Source organism: Spea bombifrons, chromosome 11 (assembly GCF_027358695.1).
Source record: "Spea bombifrons isolate aSpeBom1 chromosome 11, aSpeBom1.2.pri, whole genome shotgun sequence".
Classification (NCBI taxonomy): Eukaryota; Metazoa; Chordata; class Amphibia; order Anura; family Pelobatidae; genus Spea; species Spea bombifrons.
In genome coordinates this window covers 36,716,796-36,738,455 of record NC_071097.1, presented here as the reverse complement: position 1 = coordinate 36,738,455, position 21,660 = coordinate 36,716,796, and the positions used below count along the sequence as shown (strand labels likewise).

Below are 21,660 nucleotides of genomic sequence, written 5' to 3'. Positions count from 1 at the left end.
ACACATTGTACAGCGCTGCGGAGTATGACGGCGATATATAAATAATAATAACACATTGTACAGCGCTGCGGAGTATGACGGCGATATATAAATAATAATAACACACATTGTACAGCGCTGCGGAGTATGACGGCGATATATAAATAATAATAATAACACACATTGTACATCGCTGCGGAGTATGACGGCGATATATAAATAATAATAACACACATTGTACAGCGCTGCGGAGTATGACGGCGATATATAAATAATAATAACACATTGTACAGCGCTGCGGAGTATGACGGCGATATATAAATAATAATAACACATTGTACAGCGCTGCGGAGTATGACGGCGATATATAAATAATAATAACACACATTGTACAGCGCTGCGGAGTATGACGGCGATATATAAATAATAATAATAACACACATTGTACAGCGCTGCGGAGTATGACGGCGATATATAAATAATAATAACACATTGTACAGCGCTGCGGAGTATGACGGCGATATATAAATAATAATAACACACATTGTACAGCGCTGCGGAGTATGACGGCGATATATAAATAATAATAATAACACATTGTACAGCGCTGCGGAGTATGACGGCGATATATAAATAATAATAATAACACACATTGTACAGCGCTGCGGAGTAAGACGGCGATATATAAATAATAATAATAACACACATTGTACAGCGCTGTGGAGTATGACGGCGATATATAAATAATAATAATAACACATTGTACAGCGCTGCGGAGTAAGACGGCGATATATAAATAATAATAATAACACACATTGTACAGCGCTGCGGAGTATGACGGCGATATATAAATAATAATAATAACACACATTGTACAGCGCTACAGAATATGATGGCGATATATAAATAATAATAATAACACATTGTACAGCGCTGCGGAGTAAGACGGCGATATATAAATAATAATAATAACACACATTGTACAGTGCTGCGGAGTATGACGGCGATATATAAATAATAATAATAACACACATTGTACAGCGCTGCGGAGTAAGACGGCGATATATAAATAATAATAATAACACACATTGTACAGTGCTGCGGAGTATGACGGCGATATATAAATAATAATAATAACACACATTGTACAGCGCTACAGAATATGATGGCGATATATAAATAATAATAATAACACATTGTACAGCGCTGCGGAGTATGACGGCGATATATAAATAATAATAATAACACACATTGTACAGCGCTGCGGAGTATGACGGCGATATATAAATAATAATAATAACACATTGTACAGCGCTGCGGAGTATGATGGCGATATATAAATAATAATAATAACACATTGTACAGCGCTGCGGAGTATGACGGCGATATATAAATAATAATAATAACACACATTGTACAGCGCTGCGGAGTATGACGGCGATATATAAATAATAATAACACATTGTACAGCGCTGCGGAGTATGACGGCGATATATAAATAATAATAACACACATTGTACAGCGCTGCGGAGTATGACGGCGATATATAAATAATAATAATAACACATTGTACAGCGCTGCGGAGTAAGACGGCGATATATAAATAATAATAATAACACACATTGTACAGCGCTGTGGAGTATGACGGCGATATATAAATAATAATAATAACACATTGTACAGCGCTGCGGAGTAAGACGGCGATATATAAATAATAATAATAACACACATTGTACAGCGCTGCGGAGTATGACGGCGATATATAAATAATAATAATAACACACATTGTACAGCGCTACAGAATATGATGGCGATATATAAATAATAATAATAACACATTGTACAGCGCTGCGGAGTAAGACGGCGATATATAAATAATAATAATAACACATTGTACAGCGCTGCGGAGTAAGACGGCGATATATAAATAATAATAATAACACACATTGTACAGCGCTGCGGAGTATGACGGCGATATATAAATAATAATAACACATTGTACAGCGCTGCGGAGTATGACGGCGATATATAAATAATAATAATAACACATTGTACAGTGCTGCGGAGTATGACGGCGATATATAAATAATAATAATAACACACATTGTACAGCGCTACAGAATATGATGGCGATATATAAATAATAATAATAACACATTGTACAGCGCTGCGGAGTATGACGGCGATATATAAATAATAATAATAACACACATTGTACAGCGCTGCGGAGTATGACGGCGATATATAAATAATAATAATAACACATTGTACAGCGCTGCGGAGTATGACGGCGATATATAAATAATAATAATAACACATTGTACAGCGCTGCGGAGTATGACGGCGATATATAAATAATAATAATAACACACATTGTACAGCGCTGCGGAGTATGACGGCGATATATAAATAATAATAATAACACACATTGTACAGCGCTGCGGAGTATGACAGCGATATATAAATAATAATAATAACACACATTGTACAGCGCTGCGGAGTATGACGGCGATATATAAATAATAATAACACATTGTACAGCGCTGCGGAGTATGACGGCGATATATAAATAATAATAACACATTGTACAGCGCTGCGGAGTATGACGGCGATATATAAATAATAATAATAACACATTGTACAGCCCTGCGGAGTATGACGGCGATATATAAATAATAATAACACACATTGTACAGCGCTGCGGAGTATGACGGCGATATATAAATAATAATAATAACACACATTGTACAGCGCTGCGGAGTATGACGGCGATATATAAATAATAATAACACATTGTACAGCGCTGCGGAGTATGACGGCGATATATAAATAATAATAATAACACACATTGTACAGCGCTGCGGAGTATGACGGCGATATATAAATAATAATAACACACATTGTACAGCGCTGCGGAGTATGACGGCGATATATAAATAATAATAACACACATTGTACAGCGCTGCGGAGTATGACGGCGATATATAAATAATAATAACACACATTGTACAGCCCTGCGGAGTATGACGGCGATATATAAAACAATAAACAATAGTGCGTTTGAAGAGCTGATAACAGAAGCCTCAGCAGCAGACCATTTACCAACAGCAAAGTGACGCAGACAAGTTACAAAACTTTCCTAGTTTAACAAAATTGCCATATTTGTTTGTAACAATCAGAAATAAGTGAAGAAAGATTCTAAAAGGGATTTGCTGACCTCATTTCTGACTTTTTCCTAAAAAGGCTAAAAAGAAAATTCCTTCTCAACCTCAGACCACTATTTTTTCAGCGTTCCGCGATTATCTGCGTCTGAACGGCATTTTTTTTCTGTAGGTATCCGCCGAACCTCCGAGACCCTGCATAAAGACAGATTCTGGCTCCTAAAGCTGCTGTTCCACCAAGTCTTAGAAAGACTACTACCCCCGATACCCTATTGTCGTGTGACACAGCAGCACAAACGGATTTTACTGCAGAAACCTTATTAAAGGATTTTTTATGACAGGGAAGATCTGAGAGGTTTATTTGCTTAACGTATGAGTTGTGGGACCGATGTATAAATGGGATTCTGGTGCAATGTTTGAAAAGTGGTCTTATCACCATAGAAACCAGTAAAATGGTCAAATCGGCAGGAACACATAATTTGTTGCGGTGGTAAGACCACCAACATCGTACAACGTGATGTTACATAAAAAGACAAATAATAATACATTTCCACGCAACAACACTTACAAACTTTACAGGGTTCTTCCTCAGAACCCTCATCCTCGTGACTTAATGGCACGTCGTGGGGCATCGTGGCGTTACGGTCATGCCTGGGAACTCTCCAGGTTTGACACGGAGTCTTTGAGTGAAGCTCTGCTGCCGAGGGGTCACTTTTTTTCTTTCTCTGGTTAGGGGGGCAGCATTTGGCAACCCCGACCTATTCCCTGCCTATTTAGAATCGTTTGGGACTAGCCCCCTCCAATGCATTGCTAGCCCCTCACAACGCCATTGCCCCAGAAGAGGGAACACTGCAGGTGGAATATGCTGGGAGGTTCCCAGGTAGGCTGTAAATTATATATTTGATAAATACTTCCCCCTTCAACCCAACTAGTCCCCCCATTTTTTCTGCTGGGAGGCTGTTCCACTTATCTACCACTCGCTCAGCATTCTCTTTATACAGTGTTACCAGATTGCGCATGCACGGTCGCCAGTGGTCTCAGCGCATAAATCCTGCTGTTGTTACTATCAGTCATTTTATAATTTTTACCGTCGTACATCTGACCAGCGACCCCCCCCCTTTTTATTACTAATATTTAATATCTTAGAACTCACCTCCCCGGCAGACGGAAACTCTATTAATTCTGTTATTTCTTAAACTTCCTCTACTCGGGACAATTCCTAAATCTAAAACAAATCCAGAAAAAGGCAGGTCGGGGCCCGCTGGAAAGTATTATAGAACGGGAAATATTGAACAATTAACGTCATAAAGAGAGAATTAAGAAAATTAAGGTTTCTTGATGATATTAAGCGGCGGCTCCGGGGTTAACGATGCTCTGCTGGTAGTTAATACATTTCTCCTATAAGTTGTTATTAACGAGCCGCTGCGGGCAACAAACGGCTGATTTGCACGAAAAACGTTCCCTGGATAAATAATTTGCTGCTTTTATTTGATGGAATCGCTAAGAAGCGCGGAGCCCAAACCCCGACGCGTTCTGCCACCGCCGAGGCCGACAGCAATTAGCGGATCGGTAAATCTCATCACCCGGCTCGCTACATAATAACGTGCGGCAAAAACCACTCGAATTCAGCAAAACGACGAGAACGCCTGCCGAGCTTCCATCATTAGACTTAAGAAGATACACATTATATATAGAATTTTATTTTTACCTTTTTTTTTTTCCTGGTTTGAGTGCTGAGGAATAAGCGTTCTTCCACTTAATACCAAAAAAAACCCTAAACTTAAATCATTATTAACCCCCCATTCCGTCAGAATCTCTCCATCTTTCTGTAAAACCCACCATCTGCCATACCCACCCGCAAGATCAACAGCGCTGTGCATACTGCCCTCACTACAATCAACTCGCCCCAGCGGTCCTTCCCTACTGTCCCACCCAATAAAATATAAGCCCCCCAGAGCAGGACCCTCATCTCCATGTCCCAGTACGTTATGTACATGCGTTAACGCTATTGCCATTTTAAATGGTCTGTTTAATATTTTCACCGCCCCCTATTGTAACATCGCTACGGAATCTGCTGGCGCCATATAAATAATCACATTAACAAAATAAAATAAAGAGCCAATAAAACGCACGGATACTCATTGTGAAGACAAACATCCTCAGAGTAATCAGCATTTTATTCTTTGCGGAAGGATAAAAGGCGCCGGCGTCGTTGTGCGGATCGTCGCGCTTACACTTCGGGGTCCGTGGAATTGGAAGCAGCTTTTTAAGGCACATCTGGCTGTAAGCGCTAATAACCAGAGAAAGCAAAAATATATAATAAATTAAAACGCGTGGTATATATTATATATAAGGCGTAACCAGGAGGCGCCGACGTCACCAAAACAGAGGCAGTTTTAATCAGAGGAAAATATTTTGGTGACATTTCTGAAGGAAAAAAAAGATTAACCGCGCGGCTGGAAACAATCTCTAGCGCTAGAGACTCCTGCGCCGTCCGCTAAAACAACGCGGGGAGAGAACAGGAAGCGGCTTCCAACTTCCTGGGAAATTAGCATTTGCACAAAAAGCCCCACCTGTGCTTGGGGTGGATGCCAGAGACGGGCTGTTTAAAATCTTAATGACTTAAAAATGGATCATTAGATAAAAACAACAAACGCGATGGTTTTCTGCGCGGAATTTCTTCAGTGTTATCCCTCACGAGAAGATTCTTTCTTTAATTCTTAAGGTCTCCGTGATGAAGACCCCGAGGGTCCCTCAGATCCTAGATAACCTGTTTTATTAACTCTGATTGTCCGGCTCATCAATCGTGGGGCTCCTGCCCCAAATGTACAAGTGCTTGGGTCATTCTGGAAGACAATGATTAACTCTGGATCGGCTCACTTTGGGGGTCTTTAGTCTGGGGTCCTCCAAGAAGAATTGCTTTTTCAATAGGTTAATAAATAAAATTCTAATTTCTCGATAAATAACTTTTGTGCGGTGAGCGGAAAGCGCAGAAGTGGAAACCGTGGGCTGTATATAAAGCGGAGGGGTGTAAGCAGGCAAACCGTGGTGTTTAGCACCTTGTAGCCCTGATCTAAAACGTATGCGCGAGATCCACCGAGCGTGAGACCGCCGTGTCTCCGCGAGACACCAGCAGGGGCTGAGTGAACGACACGGCCTTCATCAAGCAGACGCTGCTGTCCTCGCTGCAGTAATAGAGAAAAGCCCCGATGTGCAGCTCGGCTTCGGGAGCGGGAGACTCGCGAGGGATCGTCAGGTCTATCTCCACGGGCTTCGACAGACTCAGGATCTCACCGTGCGCCGTCTGCCCTTCAAGAAGCCACTCATGCCCTGGAAAGAAAAGCAAACATCGTTTAAAACGCTGCCGGGAACCTCCGATGAATGACCAGACAGAGGAGGACGGCGAACGCTTCTTAATCCATGTAATTCCAGAACATTTAGGATCCGCTCAAAAAAAATTGATTTCTCTCCCCAGCCCGTTAAACAAATTAACCCCAGAATATTAGACATTTCCCTTTCGTCTCTAAAGTTTTAAAAAGAGAAACATTAAGAATTTTTTTTTTTTTTTTTTAGCAACAACCTATCAGCGCCTGCTTTTGTGTCACATGATATTTAGACCAAACGTAGTTTAATAATTTGAATTCTATCTGCAGAGATTGGGTAGAAACCTCAGCCAAATAATACAAGAAAAGTCCAAGGCAGAAACCGTACCTTTGGCAGAAAGGAACCAGAAGCTCGGAGCCCCTTCTGTTAATTTGGACCCCGCAGGAAGCTGGAGGGTTAATATATACCGCAAGCGGGCGCTGGGCGAGAGCGTGATGGGAGCAAGTTGGATTTTAGGAGCTGATTTGGGCAAGCTGGGCAGTTGGAATTTTGAAGGCAATGAACAGTCCACCACGTCGCTCAGCAGGATCGGAAGCTGCAAGACAAGAATGGGATGGTTAGTATAGCTTGGGATACATGGTTCATAGGTCACAGCCCTGCATATATACATATATATACATATATATATATATATATACATACACACGCACAGTATACATACACATACATACACACGCACAGTATACATACACATACATACACACACACACACACACACAGTATACATACACACACACATACATACACACGCACAGTATACATACACATACATACACACGCACAGTATACATACACATACATACACACATATACAAAAGTTTGAGGTAATTTAGATATTTCCTTGTTTTTAAATGGCCCTTTATCACTCCCATCACTCCTGGGTTCCAATGGCCCTTTATCACTCCCATCACTCCTGGGTTCCAATGGCACGTTGTTTTCGCTGATCCAAGAGTGACCCCATTGGTACTGCGTACAGCATATATATATATATATTTATACACACTGGGTTTTGATTTTATAATTTTTAGAGTTAAGCCGTTTTAATTGCTGGTGACCCGGCTGCTACTATTGGCTGTTGGATTAGAATATTCATTACATAAATATAGCATACAGGGGGCCAGCCCGCTTATTTACCTATACATTATACAGGGGGCCGGTCACTGATTTACCTATACATTATACAGGGGGCCGGTCACTGATTTATCTATACATTATACAGGGGGCCGGCTCGCTGATTTATCTATACATTATACAGGGGGCCGGTCACTGATTTATCTATACATTATACAGGGGGCCGGTCACTGATTTATCTATACATTATACAGGGGCCAGTCACTGATTTATCTATACATTATACAGGGGCCGGGTCACTAATATAACTATACATTATACAGGGGCCGGTCACTAATATAACTATACATTATACAGGGCCACGCAGGTGCAGGGAAAAAAAAACTTATTGTGGTAAAGATAAAAAGAAAAAAAAAAAAATAAACAGAAAAAAAGAAAATTATAGGCTGAATCCATTTATATTTTACTTGGCTGCGAAGCTGCTGTTTAAAATGCTAATGTTGCGATCGCATGGTACAATGCGCTGTGTGGGCTCATAATAGCGGGGGGTGGACTGCTTTACTGTATGACTGATTGGTCTCGTTAAACTGGCAGGTCCTTCAATATAAACTAACCTCGGCATTCTCGGCTGTCAGGCGGATTGATGTACAGACGCCCACTTTATAAATGAAATATAACACTCTTTTTTTCTCCTTTTAAAAGTTTGCATAGGAAGAAAAAACTAAGCAAGGAAATCAAACAAACCCCCCGTCCGCCGCAAAGCAATCATAAAACAGACGCTATATTCAAACACATTAAGGGGCTGTACAGAGAGCAAGAGGTTAGGAAGTATTTCTTTACTGAGAGGGTGGTGGATAAGTGGAACAGCTTCCAAGCAGAAGTGGTACGTGTTTACACGGTGAGGGAATTTATATAACAGTCATATGGCTGCACAAACACAGAACCCGCCGGCAGATCAGCCCCATTCGGCCCCCGTCCAGTTGCCTGTTTCTCCTGCTGTAAAGACTCAAACCTTAACCGTATGGGAATGTTTGCTCTACGCGCGGCTCCGGGTTCGGATCAAAGAATATGATAAATGGGGCCGAGAGTGCTTTCTGGCCAAAACCCAGCAGTCTCTTCACCTTCTCTGCAGCTCCGCGACTCAAACAAAACATCTTAAAAACGATTATTTACGTCCCTCCGCGTTCCGACTCAACAGGGATTTGGGGAATAACCCTAAGAAAACAGTAAATGGTGGGCCGGCCGGCAGCGGACATTTCTTACATAACAGCTTTCACAGAGAGTGAGCGGAAGAATTCCAGGGGGTCTACAAAGTGTACAAAGGGCTCCGCTGGTTTCAATGGGATCACTTTACTGCCACTGAGCAGCTGCAACCAGAAGAGGAGCGAAAACCAGATCCTGCAACCCTGGAGCTGCAGCTTCTCCTAAAGATAAGTTGTTGTTTTTTTAGGATCATGACCTTACAAACCTTACTTTTAAAACAACTTTTAAATAAAAACAAACAAACTTTAATACCTCCTTAAAGCCCGGTTTTAATACTTCTTAAGGGTCTTTAGGGTCGTTGTGCTTCGTACACGATGCAGTAGAGCTACGGCCTGCTACCCTTTTGGGAATTTAGGAAAGTATTCGGTAACATGAATTCACCCACCACAGAAACCGTTCTGGCTTCCAGATCCAACACTTTGATGCGATGATTATTCGTGTCTGCGACGTACAGCAGGCGCCCGTCGGGGGCGACGCACAGACCTCCCGGTTCATTGAAAGCCGCCTGCGTGAAGTCCACGCCGGAGACGTTACCGGCCTCTCCGGTGCCAGCCAGGGTGCTGCACGACTTGGTTTTTGGATCCACGACTTTGATCTGATATAAAAGGGGGGGGGACAAAAAAACACACAGTTAGAGAAAGCATAACGAGGGAAGGTATGATGTCAGAGATGCAAAGAGATTGGAAAATGCCGCTGCAGAGCAAGACTCAATCGCTGCTAATCTGCGGGGAAATCTTTTTCATTTCCATCCGCATTAAACACGCGGTTATTTAAAGCCCCCAGGGGTACCGAGAACAGAAGTCAGCCCAGGGAGGCTGGAAGATTATGCCAATGGCTGCGGATAATTGCCCCTCGGCTTGGCAGCACCGTGCGGGCAGAGTATCGGCAACAGAGTCAGTAGGGAAGGACAAAATCTCAGGATCTGCGGCAATATACAGTTTGTGCTCAATTAATTCATGCTTTTTTTGTCTTCAAACCAATAAACTGGAAGTTAAAGGGACGCTCCGGCCATCGTATTCACTTTAACTCTTCGTGGTCCCTTTACATTTTTCATGTTGTCTGTTTAGGATTGCACGGGGGGGGGGATTCTGCAGTATTTGGGGGGCTTTACGCCTTTGCACAAACGCCTTGCGGGAGGTGTGCGTATTATTCTCAACGGGAGCACCTTTCCTGCAACCGATTCGCTGCTTCAGGCAGCCAATCAGTGGCAAGAGTAGCGAGAGCACGGAGGAGAAGGGGTGCTGGTGCTGCATTGTGGAGGAATACACATTAAAGTCCGCACAGAGGGTTAAACTGCCCCTTTAATAGTTAATTCATACCTCAGTAACAATAGGGACAGCGAAAGGAGGTTAAAAGAGGTAACAAAGTCAAGATGAAGGGAAAAACCCCAATCTACCAGAGCCAAGAGATTTATTTATTTAACCTTGGAGGCAAAACGGTAAATAAAAACACGGAATGGGGAAAGGTCGGACTTTATGGACTTTTGTCATTTTTCACACTTTTGTTAACTACGCGATGATGTAAGAGGTGATGCGTTCACAACCACTCGGGATTAAAAGTCTTGGCAGCTCTTTAAAGGGCAAGCGCTACTTTTATTTACAAAGCGCCATAAAACGCTCTTACAATAAGGGACCGAGAAAATATTCAACAAAGAGTTTATAACGACTACATTAACACGCCTTCCTCTATGTTGCCGGGATGGGTACTGGAATCTCCTGCGTGTGGCCTGGAAAGAGTTAAATGGATTGAAAGAGACAGATCGGTATCCCACGTCATGAAATAAACGATCAGACCCTCTGTGCTGCGCACATTACTTGTATCCGCCGCGACGTATAATATCTGTACCCAGCAGAAAGAGATGGGATCAGTAAAAATAACCCCCAGGACTCGGGCCGTCTGCCAGATCCCATGAAGTAAAGGAAACCATTAATTATAATCCGGGTGATTCTTAACTGCGTCCGAACAGCGAGCCGAATAGTGCTTCGCTCTTTTTTTTTTTTTTGCCCCGAGTGACGCTCGCCGATCCTCGCTGAGGTCACCGCGCCGCTGGCAAAATATTATTTCTGCGTTATTCTAGTTTTCAAAATAGAGGATTGCAAATGTCCAAAAATACAGAAAATAAACATGAAATTCATTCTCATCGTCTTTCGAGTTATAGAAACGGTTTTCCCGGTAAAAAAGGTTTTAGTTTTAATGGACGCTCGGGGTTAAAGGGACAAGTAATGCCCCCGGCAGCCTCACCAAGCAGGACGCATATTAAAAAGTACCTGCCTTAGAGAAATGCTGCAGCTTCAGAACTGCCACTTCCCAATCTGCCCACTGATTGGCTGTTTGGAGCAGTAGCAGGAATGCTCTCCCACTGCAATAAAAGGGAGTGCTTTCTGTGCATGCACACAGGTAGAGGGTTCTCATTAGACCCCCAATGTTTGCCGAGCCAGCACTGGAGCTGATTGGCCGGAAACAAACTCTGTGTCATGAGATAGAATAGCCGGGGCACAAAGAAAGGGGGACATGCATATGGAGGGGGGGGGGTAATCTGCAGAATACCCCCATGCAGTTGCAATGAGGACATCAAGTGAATTTAAAGGGACTTCTCAGCTGTTATATACATTAAAGTGCATAAGACTGCTGGAGTGTCAATAGGTGTTAATTAACCCCTTCAGTGCAATGCGATGCGGCCACAGATTACACGCTCACTATGCGTACAGCAAAGTTACAACCCGAACGCAATTATCTGAGTATCAGGGATGAAGCAAACAATTATTTCTAATACCGGGTGATCTAAATAAAGCTCCAGTTCGAAACGGGGCTAAAATGTTCCATTCTCTGATGAGGGAGCTGTCTGCTGTACTATTTGCAGTTGGGTAATTAAAGGGTGTGTTCACTAATCTAGGCGTTTGAACGAGAGGTGGACATAAGATAGCTGCAATTTCTTAATATTAATTTTACATACATTTTATAGCCCTAAATGCCTCCGACTCACGGACGGCCCCCCTGCATGTAAGTAAGAGCTGCATAATTACATTACGCTGAGCACCTATAGCTGTTCGATCTGCATGCATCGGACAGACAGATGCAGACAACATGCGTTCCATCATCTGAATCCAAACCGTAAGACAACGATCTGGAACAAGCAACATGAGTGTCTTTAATAAATAATGTGTCATAATTATGCGCTTCTTCACTCGGGCTCCTTTTTATCTAACGTTGGTTGAAGATCTAATACCCTCTATAGAGTAGATTGTAAGCTCACAAGACCACTGCCCTCTCCTGCTTTAGTACCAGTAAATTATTCCACAGATTGTAACAGCGCTACGGAATCTGCTGGCGCCATATAAATAAATGTAATGAAAAAAAAAAAAAAAAAAAAAAAAGCTACAATGCAGGAAAAATGCACACGGAGGCAAAGGTGTTATTCACACATCTGTTATCTCTCGGTGTCCAAAAGAGGATACCGTATGAAAGAGAACTTGTACAGAGGTAAGGGGCTGCCGTGGAACAAGGCGGATAATAGGGACATTTTACAAATTTTTTTTTTTTTTACCAGGGGGTCCTGCTGTGACGCCCAAGTAAAGGTCGTTTGTCGAGGAGGACAATCCTTATGGATAAAGCAGAGAAGATTCCCATTCCGATGCCTCCATTCCAACCTGAAAATGAAGAGGGGATGGCAAGCCTGGACAAGGGATGAGCCAGAACCCGCTTTGCATTTGCCCCTTTCTGAGCCTGGGGGAACGAGTCCAAAGAAATGCCCTCACCTTGTGGTTATATGAATCTGCCACGTACACCAGGTTCCTCTGTTGGTCCCACGCCACCCCCAACGGATGCTGCATCTTGGCATTGATACCAATTCCGTCTACATCGCCGAAGGCAAATAAATTCTGGGAACGAGAAAATGAAATACTATTACCAATTTGGCCCAAAATGTTACACTCCAATTGTGTGCATTAACCATTGTACAGCGCTACGGAATATGCTGGTGCTATATACATCAATCAACAACATACCAAGTGAGTGAGCGCACTCCATAATGGGAGCGAGTCTGCCCCTTCTCCACGTGTTGACGAGCGCTGGCATTTTATTTTTAGCAAAGTCATAAAATAAGAGAGGTAACCGCGCTGTTTATTGTATCTGTTTACGGTTTCCACACTACGCTCACATCTCTAATTATACGTATCCTACGTATCAAAGTAATTACAGAGCCACTAATGAGTGCTTAGGCAACATAATCATTTACATAAAGCGGGCAGGTAACGTGTTGAAAGAGAAGATACCGGAGTCCCTTTGAGGTCAAAGCTCGGACGCTAAACAAATGAATCACAAATTTAACTGCTACTGTTTTCATACGTATAAAAACGGCAAAATACACGCATGTTTTACGTTAACAAAAATACATAAATGTTACTGGGCCAGAACTGTGTAGATGTCCGGCAGGTATATAAACGCTAGGACACCTGAAATGCGTAGACCCTAAGCGTTCCATAGGTTACCTTCCCGAGCCGCGCACGTGCTGTTATGGATCTTACTTTGCGCCGATGGCCTTTGGGAACAAATTAACCAAAGCCGGATTAAGGATTCACGGGGCCCTGGACAAGACAACAACCAAGGCACCAGGTCTGCTATACTTAAAGGGACACTCCAGCCATCAAATGCACATGATAGTCGTGTGGTCCCTTCATGTGGGGGGGATTTGGTAGAATTTTTTCATGCATTCGCCTTTTTCCAAAGGCCGCATAGGAGCCGTATTCAGAACACTTCTCCCTGCGTGTCATTTACTTACCGCCAGTCGGCTCCAGCGCTGGATTGGAGAAAAGCTACACATGGAGACCCCCATGTGCATGTGTGGCAAGACTGCATATTAAAGTACTCAGGGTTACTCACAGAGTCATTTAATATGCATTCTTCTAAAGCGGGGCTGTCAGGGGCAATAAACTGTCCCTTTAATTCTCAGTATAGTAAAGTCAGAGGGAATATGTCTGCTCTCGTGCTTCGTAGCTAGTTTTATGAATCTGATGACTTCAATAGATAAATTGGGCAACTGTAAACCAACATATTTGCCCCGTCGCAGTTGGCACCAACCGGTAAAGTAACTGAGTAACTGTGTGTGTGCACAAATGTTCCTTGAGTTCAAACACTTGTTATTTGAAAGGACTAGTATGATGAAAAAAGCATTATTTAACAAATTAAAGAAGAATAAAACAGATTACAAATTTCTTGTTAAGGGGCTGCCTTCTGAAAGTGAGTTAAAGATATGATATTAAACGGGTTAATCGGTTCTGGTTGCGGCCATTGACTAATATTTGATGTTTAGCTGCATCCTGATTGGTGAAAAAAAAAAATCATACAGCCAATCAGAATGCAGCTGATTCAAATGCGTCTTTGACCGTTTTATTTTGCGCATCTCTTTAAAGGTAAAACGCGCATTATACATACTGCGGCATAATGATTACCATTGGATCGCGCTCTCCCCCCGCTACGTGTTTCACCGCCCCGTCTTTGAGGGAGACGCTCCGAACGGCGCTGGCTTCGCTATCGGCCACAAACAGACAGTGCCACGGCTCTCCTGGACACACGGACAGCCCAGAAGGCTGAGCAAACCCGGCCTTGTGTGGATAGGAATTGTTTCTGTTCTCCTCGTTGCCGGTCCCAGCGAAGCGAAGGCACAATCCTTTGGGGAGACGACTACAAAGAAACAATTTCACAACATCAGACGGGACGTCAAAACCGCACAGAACGTTTGATAGAGTCGCGTTAATTGTGTCGATGCAGGTGGATACGCGTCACCAAAATATTTACCCCATGTATATAGAGACGGAGAACAGAGATTTATGGCTGAGCGCCTTCGGGTGACCCGACGTGTTCCAACAAGGTCACAGGATGACAAAGGGAAAAACAGTCTCCGTAAAACAAAATGATGGGGTGGATTTGGGGCATCTGCTTCTCCGAGGAGGGGGAATTGGACAATTTCAGAATAACTGCATAGTGATAGGTTAAAGATAAGCTAAAGCGACCCAAAGAATGGGGGGGGCTGCTTATTTAGAGGACTGCACAAGTCATGTCCCATCAAACCGGAGGTGTGGGTAGAATACTTATGCAAGCAACACCATTTAGGGTTTTAAAAAACAAAAACAAAAAAAAAAAACACACACACACACACACACACAAAACACTATATACAAGGAAATTAAATGTACCGCGTGTAGTTCAGTAACATGATCGCTCTGGGGTAAGGGATCTGCGTACAGGGGCATAACAATCATGGCCGCAGGGAGGTTCAACTACATCCAGGCCCGCCACCCTAGGGGTCCTGCGTGACTACCCCTTTAAAAGCCGACGGCTAGCGGCATGGAGAGGGCAGAGCTCATCCCAGCATGCAGGAAGTGACATCACATCCATTCCCTGCATGCTGGGTCATTCTACGGGGAGGGAGACACAGGCAAGCAGCACGTGGGGCTAAGATGGCACCGACAAACTGTTTTGTGGCAAAGCTGTCACTGTGAGATCTGCTGCTTGGTGAAGTCGGGTGTGTGGGGGGGTGCGGTCATAGGGTTTTTAGCAATTTGTAATTTTTACAAATAATTGTATTTTTAACAGGCGCATGGAAGCTTCATTTAACTAAATATTCATGTTTTTTTTTTTTTTTTTTTTTTTTTTTTTTTTAGAGAATTTACCATAAAGACTGCTACTCCCTCTTGTATATGTTATTGCATCACAGGCTTGCATATTAGCTGGTTTTTCCCAGGACCCCAACGCTAAGAAATATACTGAGGCCCAAATACATGTATAGAGTAAGGCCCTTTAAACATTAGATTTTTTTGGCTAAATCATTTGACTTTTAGTTAAGGTTCCAGGAGTTTTCATTCTTTTCTGGTTGGATAGCAGAAGGCTCAGTATTTCCAGCTCCAGTCTCCTGTTACCACAGCATCCTCTAGAGGCCGCTGCATGAACTGCATGCACCGACTTCATTAAAGGGACCAATTATGGACATTATGGAAGAATGGGGCTGATGTGCCGATTCTATGTTTTTATACAGACAAAGAACTGTCAATAAAAATAAATGTATAATATAGGAACTTGATGGTGGTTCCAATGCCTCATTGCCTACCTCCCTTTTGGGAGCGCTCCTTCCTCAAGCATCAGAGCCCAGACTTGGTGTATGCCAGCCATAGCGATCCACAAAACCGGGTGCTCACTGCCACCTGCAAAAGATTGAAGAGAATAAACTGAAGTCATTGAAAACCGGGCAATGAAATTGTCTGAAACTTTTTTTTTGTTTGATCTTTTTGCAGTAGAACATTTTGTTACTTTAAAGGCTATATATATAAATATATATATATTTGTATATAGGTCCAGACATAGGTCCAATGGCCCTTTATCACTCCCATCACTCCTGGGTTCCAATGGCACGTTGCGTTCACTGGTCCAAGTTTAAGTCTAAAAGGCTAATTGATGGTTAGAAAACCTTTTGCAATTATGTTACAGCCAGAAATGTCCTTGTTTTCCATGAAAACTCATTTACTCCAAACTTTTCACCGGTAGTGTAGCTTTTACTAGCGCAATACCCATTTATGCACGATGTGAAATTTCCTTTTTCTTCTTAGTCCACACCTGGCATGCTTCTTTCCTAATAGGATTCGTGACTATCTTAACTTTCCTATAAATGGTAATTACCATGGTTACTGACAGCGCTCACACAAGATAATAATATAGAACTGAACAATTTGTATTCTAATTTAACCATACAGGAATTAAAGAACATCTATTGCAAGCACGACTAATGCTGTCCTGAAAATATTAATAATATAATTCACAGTACTCAGGACCAGACTTGCAATGATGGGGTGGCCTTGACCTCAGGTCATGGGGTATTGATGGCCAGCGGCTTATGGGAATTTGCCTGGATGATGGGTTGGACAGTAATAACACAGGGGGGACTTTCCAGGTAGGTCCGCAGAGACAATTTTTGGAAGCACATAACTACTAGAACCATTTTTGTTCAGTCTGAAGGGTTGTTGTATCCCCTGTAGCAGAAGAGCTTTAATTATATAAACTATTTTTTTTTGTATTGTGAGAAAAAAATACAAATGTTACCTGGAACCCCAAATGCAACATCCCAGGGGGAACTAATTGGCTGCTGTAATCCTTGAGCTCCCCCAGTTTTGTCGGTCCCCTGAATTCCAGTACCGGCCACGCTGCTCACTTTCTGAGTCTCCAGATCAATCTAAATGTAAAAAGACAATTTAAAACTTAGTTACAACTATAAACAAAGTTTGTTAAATTAGCAGAAGGTATACATCAGCCATAGCAGCACAGTATAAGATGCCCTGCTTTATATAAATCTGTACATAGTTGCAGGCATTATAAGCCCGTGTGTATAGGTTACCAATGTATTCTCCTCACGGTGTAAGTCAGTCAGTTATGAACCCAAAGGCGCTCTAGCTGTGGGATGATACACAGGCTGAAGTGCCAGGTTCAATGCTGGAAAGATGGTTATTAGTCCTACAGCCCCTTCCTTGGGTACAGGGAGTCTAAGGGGATAACTTATTTAATGCGTTCCTACAAGAGGTCAAAACTACAATATATAAGCCTGCGTCTGCTTCTATAAGCCTGTATCTACATACAAACTTGTGCATGCTTATTACCTTTCTGATTAAATGGTTTTCAGTATCTGCCACATAGATGACATTGTCTTTGACGGCAACTCCCTGGGGACAATTAAAGGCTGATTCCATAAAACTTCCGTCCTTCCAGCCACTTTCAGGCCCTAAAACAGACAGAGAAAGGGAAGGGTTAAACTTAAACTTTATTTACTATTTTTTGTGCTGAACACCTTGATAAAGCAGCTTGGTCGCGCCAAAACACTAGTGTTTTATTTTGACTCCACTGTCAAGATATGCATGTTTCTACTGAATTACCTGAGCACTGACTTCTATAAAACACAATGGAGAGAGGAAAAAAGGAAAGAAAGTGGTTCTAGTCCATTATAAATTACTTTATTAGAAAGAAAGTGCTATTTATTGAATTACATAATTTTTTACGTAGTTGTTCCTTGGATCATATCTCACGTGAACGATAGAATTTTATATTTAAAAAAAGAATGATCTACACCTAATATTTTTATAAATTACTACACGTCAAACAAAAGAACTCCCTTTCCTGCAAAGCACATTCTGGGCATTCTACCACTTCATAGAAGAAGAGAAAAAAACAGCTTACCCAGATGGAATTTTACTTTTTATAGACATTATTAGTGGTGTTTTACCTCCAATGGTGTGCACGACTTGTCCGTCTTTCGTTACAACCAGAATCCGATTGTGTCCAGTGTCGGCTACAATCAAATTATCATTTGAAACATCAACTGCCACTTTTCCAGGAAAAAGCAAAGGTGAGGGAGGCAGGGAATCCTTGTATAACTTAATGGGAATTTCACCGTCACTTATTTCATCTCGCTGTTTATAAAACTTTAACGCTGTGGAGGCGAACAGAAAGAGTTTCTCCCTGTGGCCTTCTCCGACCAGAGAAAATAAAAGGTTTCCTTGAGGACTTATGATAACCAGGGTGGGCCAACAGGACACCTCCAGGTCATGCCAGAGAGTAGCCTCGGCATCGTTCACCACAGGGTGAGTGATGCCGTAACGAAGGACCGCACTTTTGATGTTATCTAGAACTTTTTCGTTTGGAAATTTGGCAGAGTGCACTCCAATAATGACAAGGCCATCTGAAAAAGTACAAATAAATAGATATTTATTCACCAGTAAACAACTAGGAAAAACAAAAAATACTACTTTGTTCCCTAGTCCAGATTTCAAGGCTTGGGAAATAATTTATGTATTTTTATAACTTAAAATCCATGTTTTTTTTTTTTTAATCAACTGATTTGACACTTAAAGAACCCATTCTGCAACAAGAGATAAAACACAGGGAAAAAAAAGTCGAGTGTGTGCTACTAACTGAATTTCTGCTTCTAATAGAAAGTCATCCAAGGTCAGCTTAGGGTTATGGGAGTTATTGCAGCTTCTTTCTTGTAGACTTGTGCATTTCATAAGAATTTTAGTTTGATTTTAATTTGCGGAAAAAGAGGAGAGACCACCAACAAAACAAACAAAAACTAAGCAGAGCGCTGAATTTTAATTTAGTTTGCTTTTTCACTCTCACTTACTCTCATTCTTGCTCTGTCACACGCTCTCACAATGTCTCCCTACATTCTCCACAGAGCACTTCCCTGACCTTGTCTACTTTCCTACAGCCCCACTTATTCTCTTGCCTCCTCTTAATTCGGCCACTTTTCCCTCCTACCCCCTCCATTAAGTGAAGAAGCAGAGCTGCGGGACAAGAGATGGGGACACGGAAGTGGTCCATGAAAAGGGTAGGGAGATGCTGAGAGCGTGAATGAGAGCGTGAAAGAATGTGAATGAGATTGTGAGAATGTGACAAAAAATTTAGTTTCCCAATGGAAGAAGCTCAACAAATTTCATCAGAACTGAAAGGGCAGGGAACAAAATTTGTTGTCTGAAAATGAATGGATAAAAAAAAAAAAAAAAAGTGCCCGAATTGTTTTTGGTCCATGCACATAAGTCTACTTTCTCGAATACATATTACCTTTGTCAGAATACTGATGGTGCAAGGCGTGCAGGTCCGGGAGGACGTGCATACAGTTGATACAGCAGTATGTAAAAAAATCCAGCACCACCACTTTTCCCTGCAGATCTTCGTGCAACGAGAGCGGGCACTCCGTGTTCAGCCATTCTAGTCCTGCGAGTTCAAAAACAACAGTTTAGCAAAACAGAAAAAAATTAAGCTATTGCTATTACTCAGCAACATTCAAAATCACACCAGGGTTATAGCGTAAATGTGTTTATAATTTAAATTGTATAAATAAAACACATTACCACATTACCATAAAAATTAAGGACTGGCGTATAATAAGCAGAGTTGCAAACATGGTATATAAGAAAGGATTTTTTATTTAGTTGAAAGAAAGAAAAAAGGGTAAATTGTATTAAACACCTAAATGCCCAACTCAATTACAAATGCAGCTATTGATATTGGTGGCGCAACAAAAAATCTTGGGCCCCTACAAGCTGTGCTGATGGGGTCCTACTCAGTGTACGTATCTTGTTTAAGGTCTAAATAGCCATATTTAGGGTAACATCAGTTCTCAATTATATGTAGTTACAGTAGAGAGAAAAACCAGATTAAGCGTTATTATACGGCTCCTTTAACTGTAGTAATTGATTGACAATGCATACTGCAGGGCTGCATTAAAATCCGTATGTCCCTTCGCTGTACACTTTTTAGAGGACTCCTTGCTTACAGACAAGTCATTGGCAGTAGATGTCAACGTAGCTTTAAATTCGTACCAAGAAACCCTGTATACTGAATACATTATACCTCCCAAAGTTTGAAGTAGCCAGAGCCGTACTTTCTTGGCAAGTGGCCGACCCTCACCAAGACTTCTTTTGTGACTTTGTGATCGATTCCTAGCTTTTCTTGTAACTAAGCGAGGCATTTGGAAGAATAATTCATTTAGATGTTAGGGGTCCACAGGGATTTGAGCCCAAAAGAGGGGCTATCCTTCATAAATATGGGGCATTAGTTAGGTACAACATAGTTTCTTGCCCCTAACTACACACCCTAAAATAAAAGTGTCCGGGACCTCGTTATCGAACGCGTCGGGTTCATCTCAGTCTGTCAGTTCTAGTTCGTGGGGACTGTAAGGAGCGCTGCGGAGATTGTTGGTGCTATATTAATAAAACATGATAATTTTAATAATATACTTCACTTTGTACAGTGCTGGGTAAGCTGTGGGCATTATTTAAATAAAAATAGAGTATTATCTAATGACACACAATTTGTCAGCGTCTCTCCCACCCAGAGCGTACAACCCAGTGGTATTCTTCTATATTAACCTAGTTAGGCCAGTCCATCTCTGGGCCCTAAAATCTTGTGCCCCCACCCCTCTGATACCCCCATCTCCTCCCCCTGATGCCCCTCTTTTCTAGGAGGTCAGAATGTTTGCTGGGTATGAGGGTATCTCAAGGTTCTACAGCCCTAAATGCCCCAAATAATATGTATAGAAGCAACATTCTTCTTCTTCTAAATACATAAAAATGCCCTCTTTGCCCCAGTTGGGGGTCTGAGGCACCTGTCAGCACAGACCCGACACATTCCCTGTTTTACCTGCCGCAAACTCGGGGGCTCGCAGATCTCCTGCTCGATCAGCCAACTTCCCCAGGTACCCGAGTACCAGCTGCTCTTTTGCCCCCTGGTCTCCAGCCTCTTGCAGGGCGCTCTCCAGGTCTGCTTGCACCACATGCAGGGAAGACAGGCTGGCTGTCGCCATGTTGCTCCGCTCAGAGCCGGACGTGCCAGTGTTACCAGGCAACTACTTCTGTTTATCTGTCCGCACATATAAATCCGCACATTCGCTCCTGCCACTCCCCTTAATTGTATTTTATTAAACATTAAACATCGAAAAAATTAGAACAAACAAATCAAGTGTATATTTTGTATCTTCTGACTGTCACAAAGTTAATTTTGCGTGACACGAGTTAAATGTTTGAAGTCAGCAGGCTGTATGTATCAGGCGCCTGTGAAGGCATTCAAATATTATGATAATATATTATGTAACATGTTTGAGTAAAAATAATTTAAAATCTATTAATCTCTTCTGTGGTGAAAGTGCGGACACTGAATCTCCCTTTCAGCGAACATGCTAAGCAGATTCGATAAAATATAAACAACAAGTATAAAAAAACAAAAAGCAGAGAAACCACACAAGAAGAAACAATAGAGTGAAACGTCA

General features: G+C 42.1%; 1 protein-coding gene across 1 annotated transcript; it reads right to left on the bottom strand.

The window, feature by feature from the left end:
• Positions 1 to 6,107: 6,107 nt before the first annotated feature.
• On the bottom strand, positions 6,108 to 21,211 carry NHLRC2 (NHL repeat containing 2). The gene is made up of 11 exons (XM_053451163.1): positions 21,036 to 21,211; positions 19,455 to 19,607; positions 18,118 to 18,573; positions 17,498 to 17,619; positions 16,947 to 17,076; positions 15,961 to 16,054; positions 14,306 to 14,537; positions 12,614 to 12,736; positions 9,244 to 9,453; positions 6,852 to 7,059; positions 6,108 to 6,470 (listed from the first exon to the last, which is right to left on the bottom strand). The coding sequence occupies exons 1-11, from the start codon at positions 21,196 to 21,198 to the stop codon at positions 6,214 to 6,216; spliced, it is 2,148 nt and encodes a 715-aa protein (XP_053307138.1). The 5' UTR covers positions 21,199 to 21,211; the 3' UTR covers positions 6,108 to 6,213.
• Positions 21,212 to 21,660: the final 449 nt, after the last annotated feature.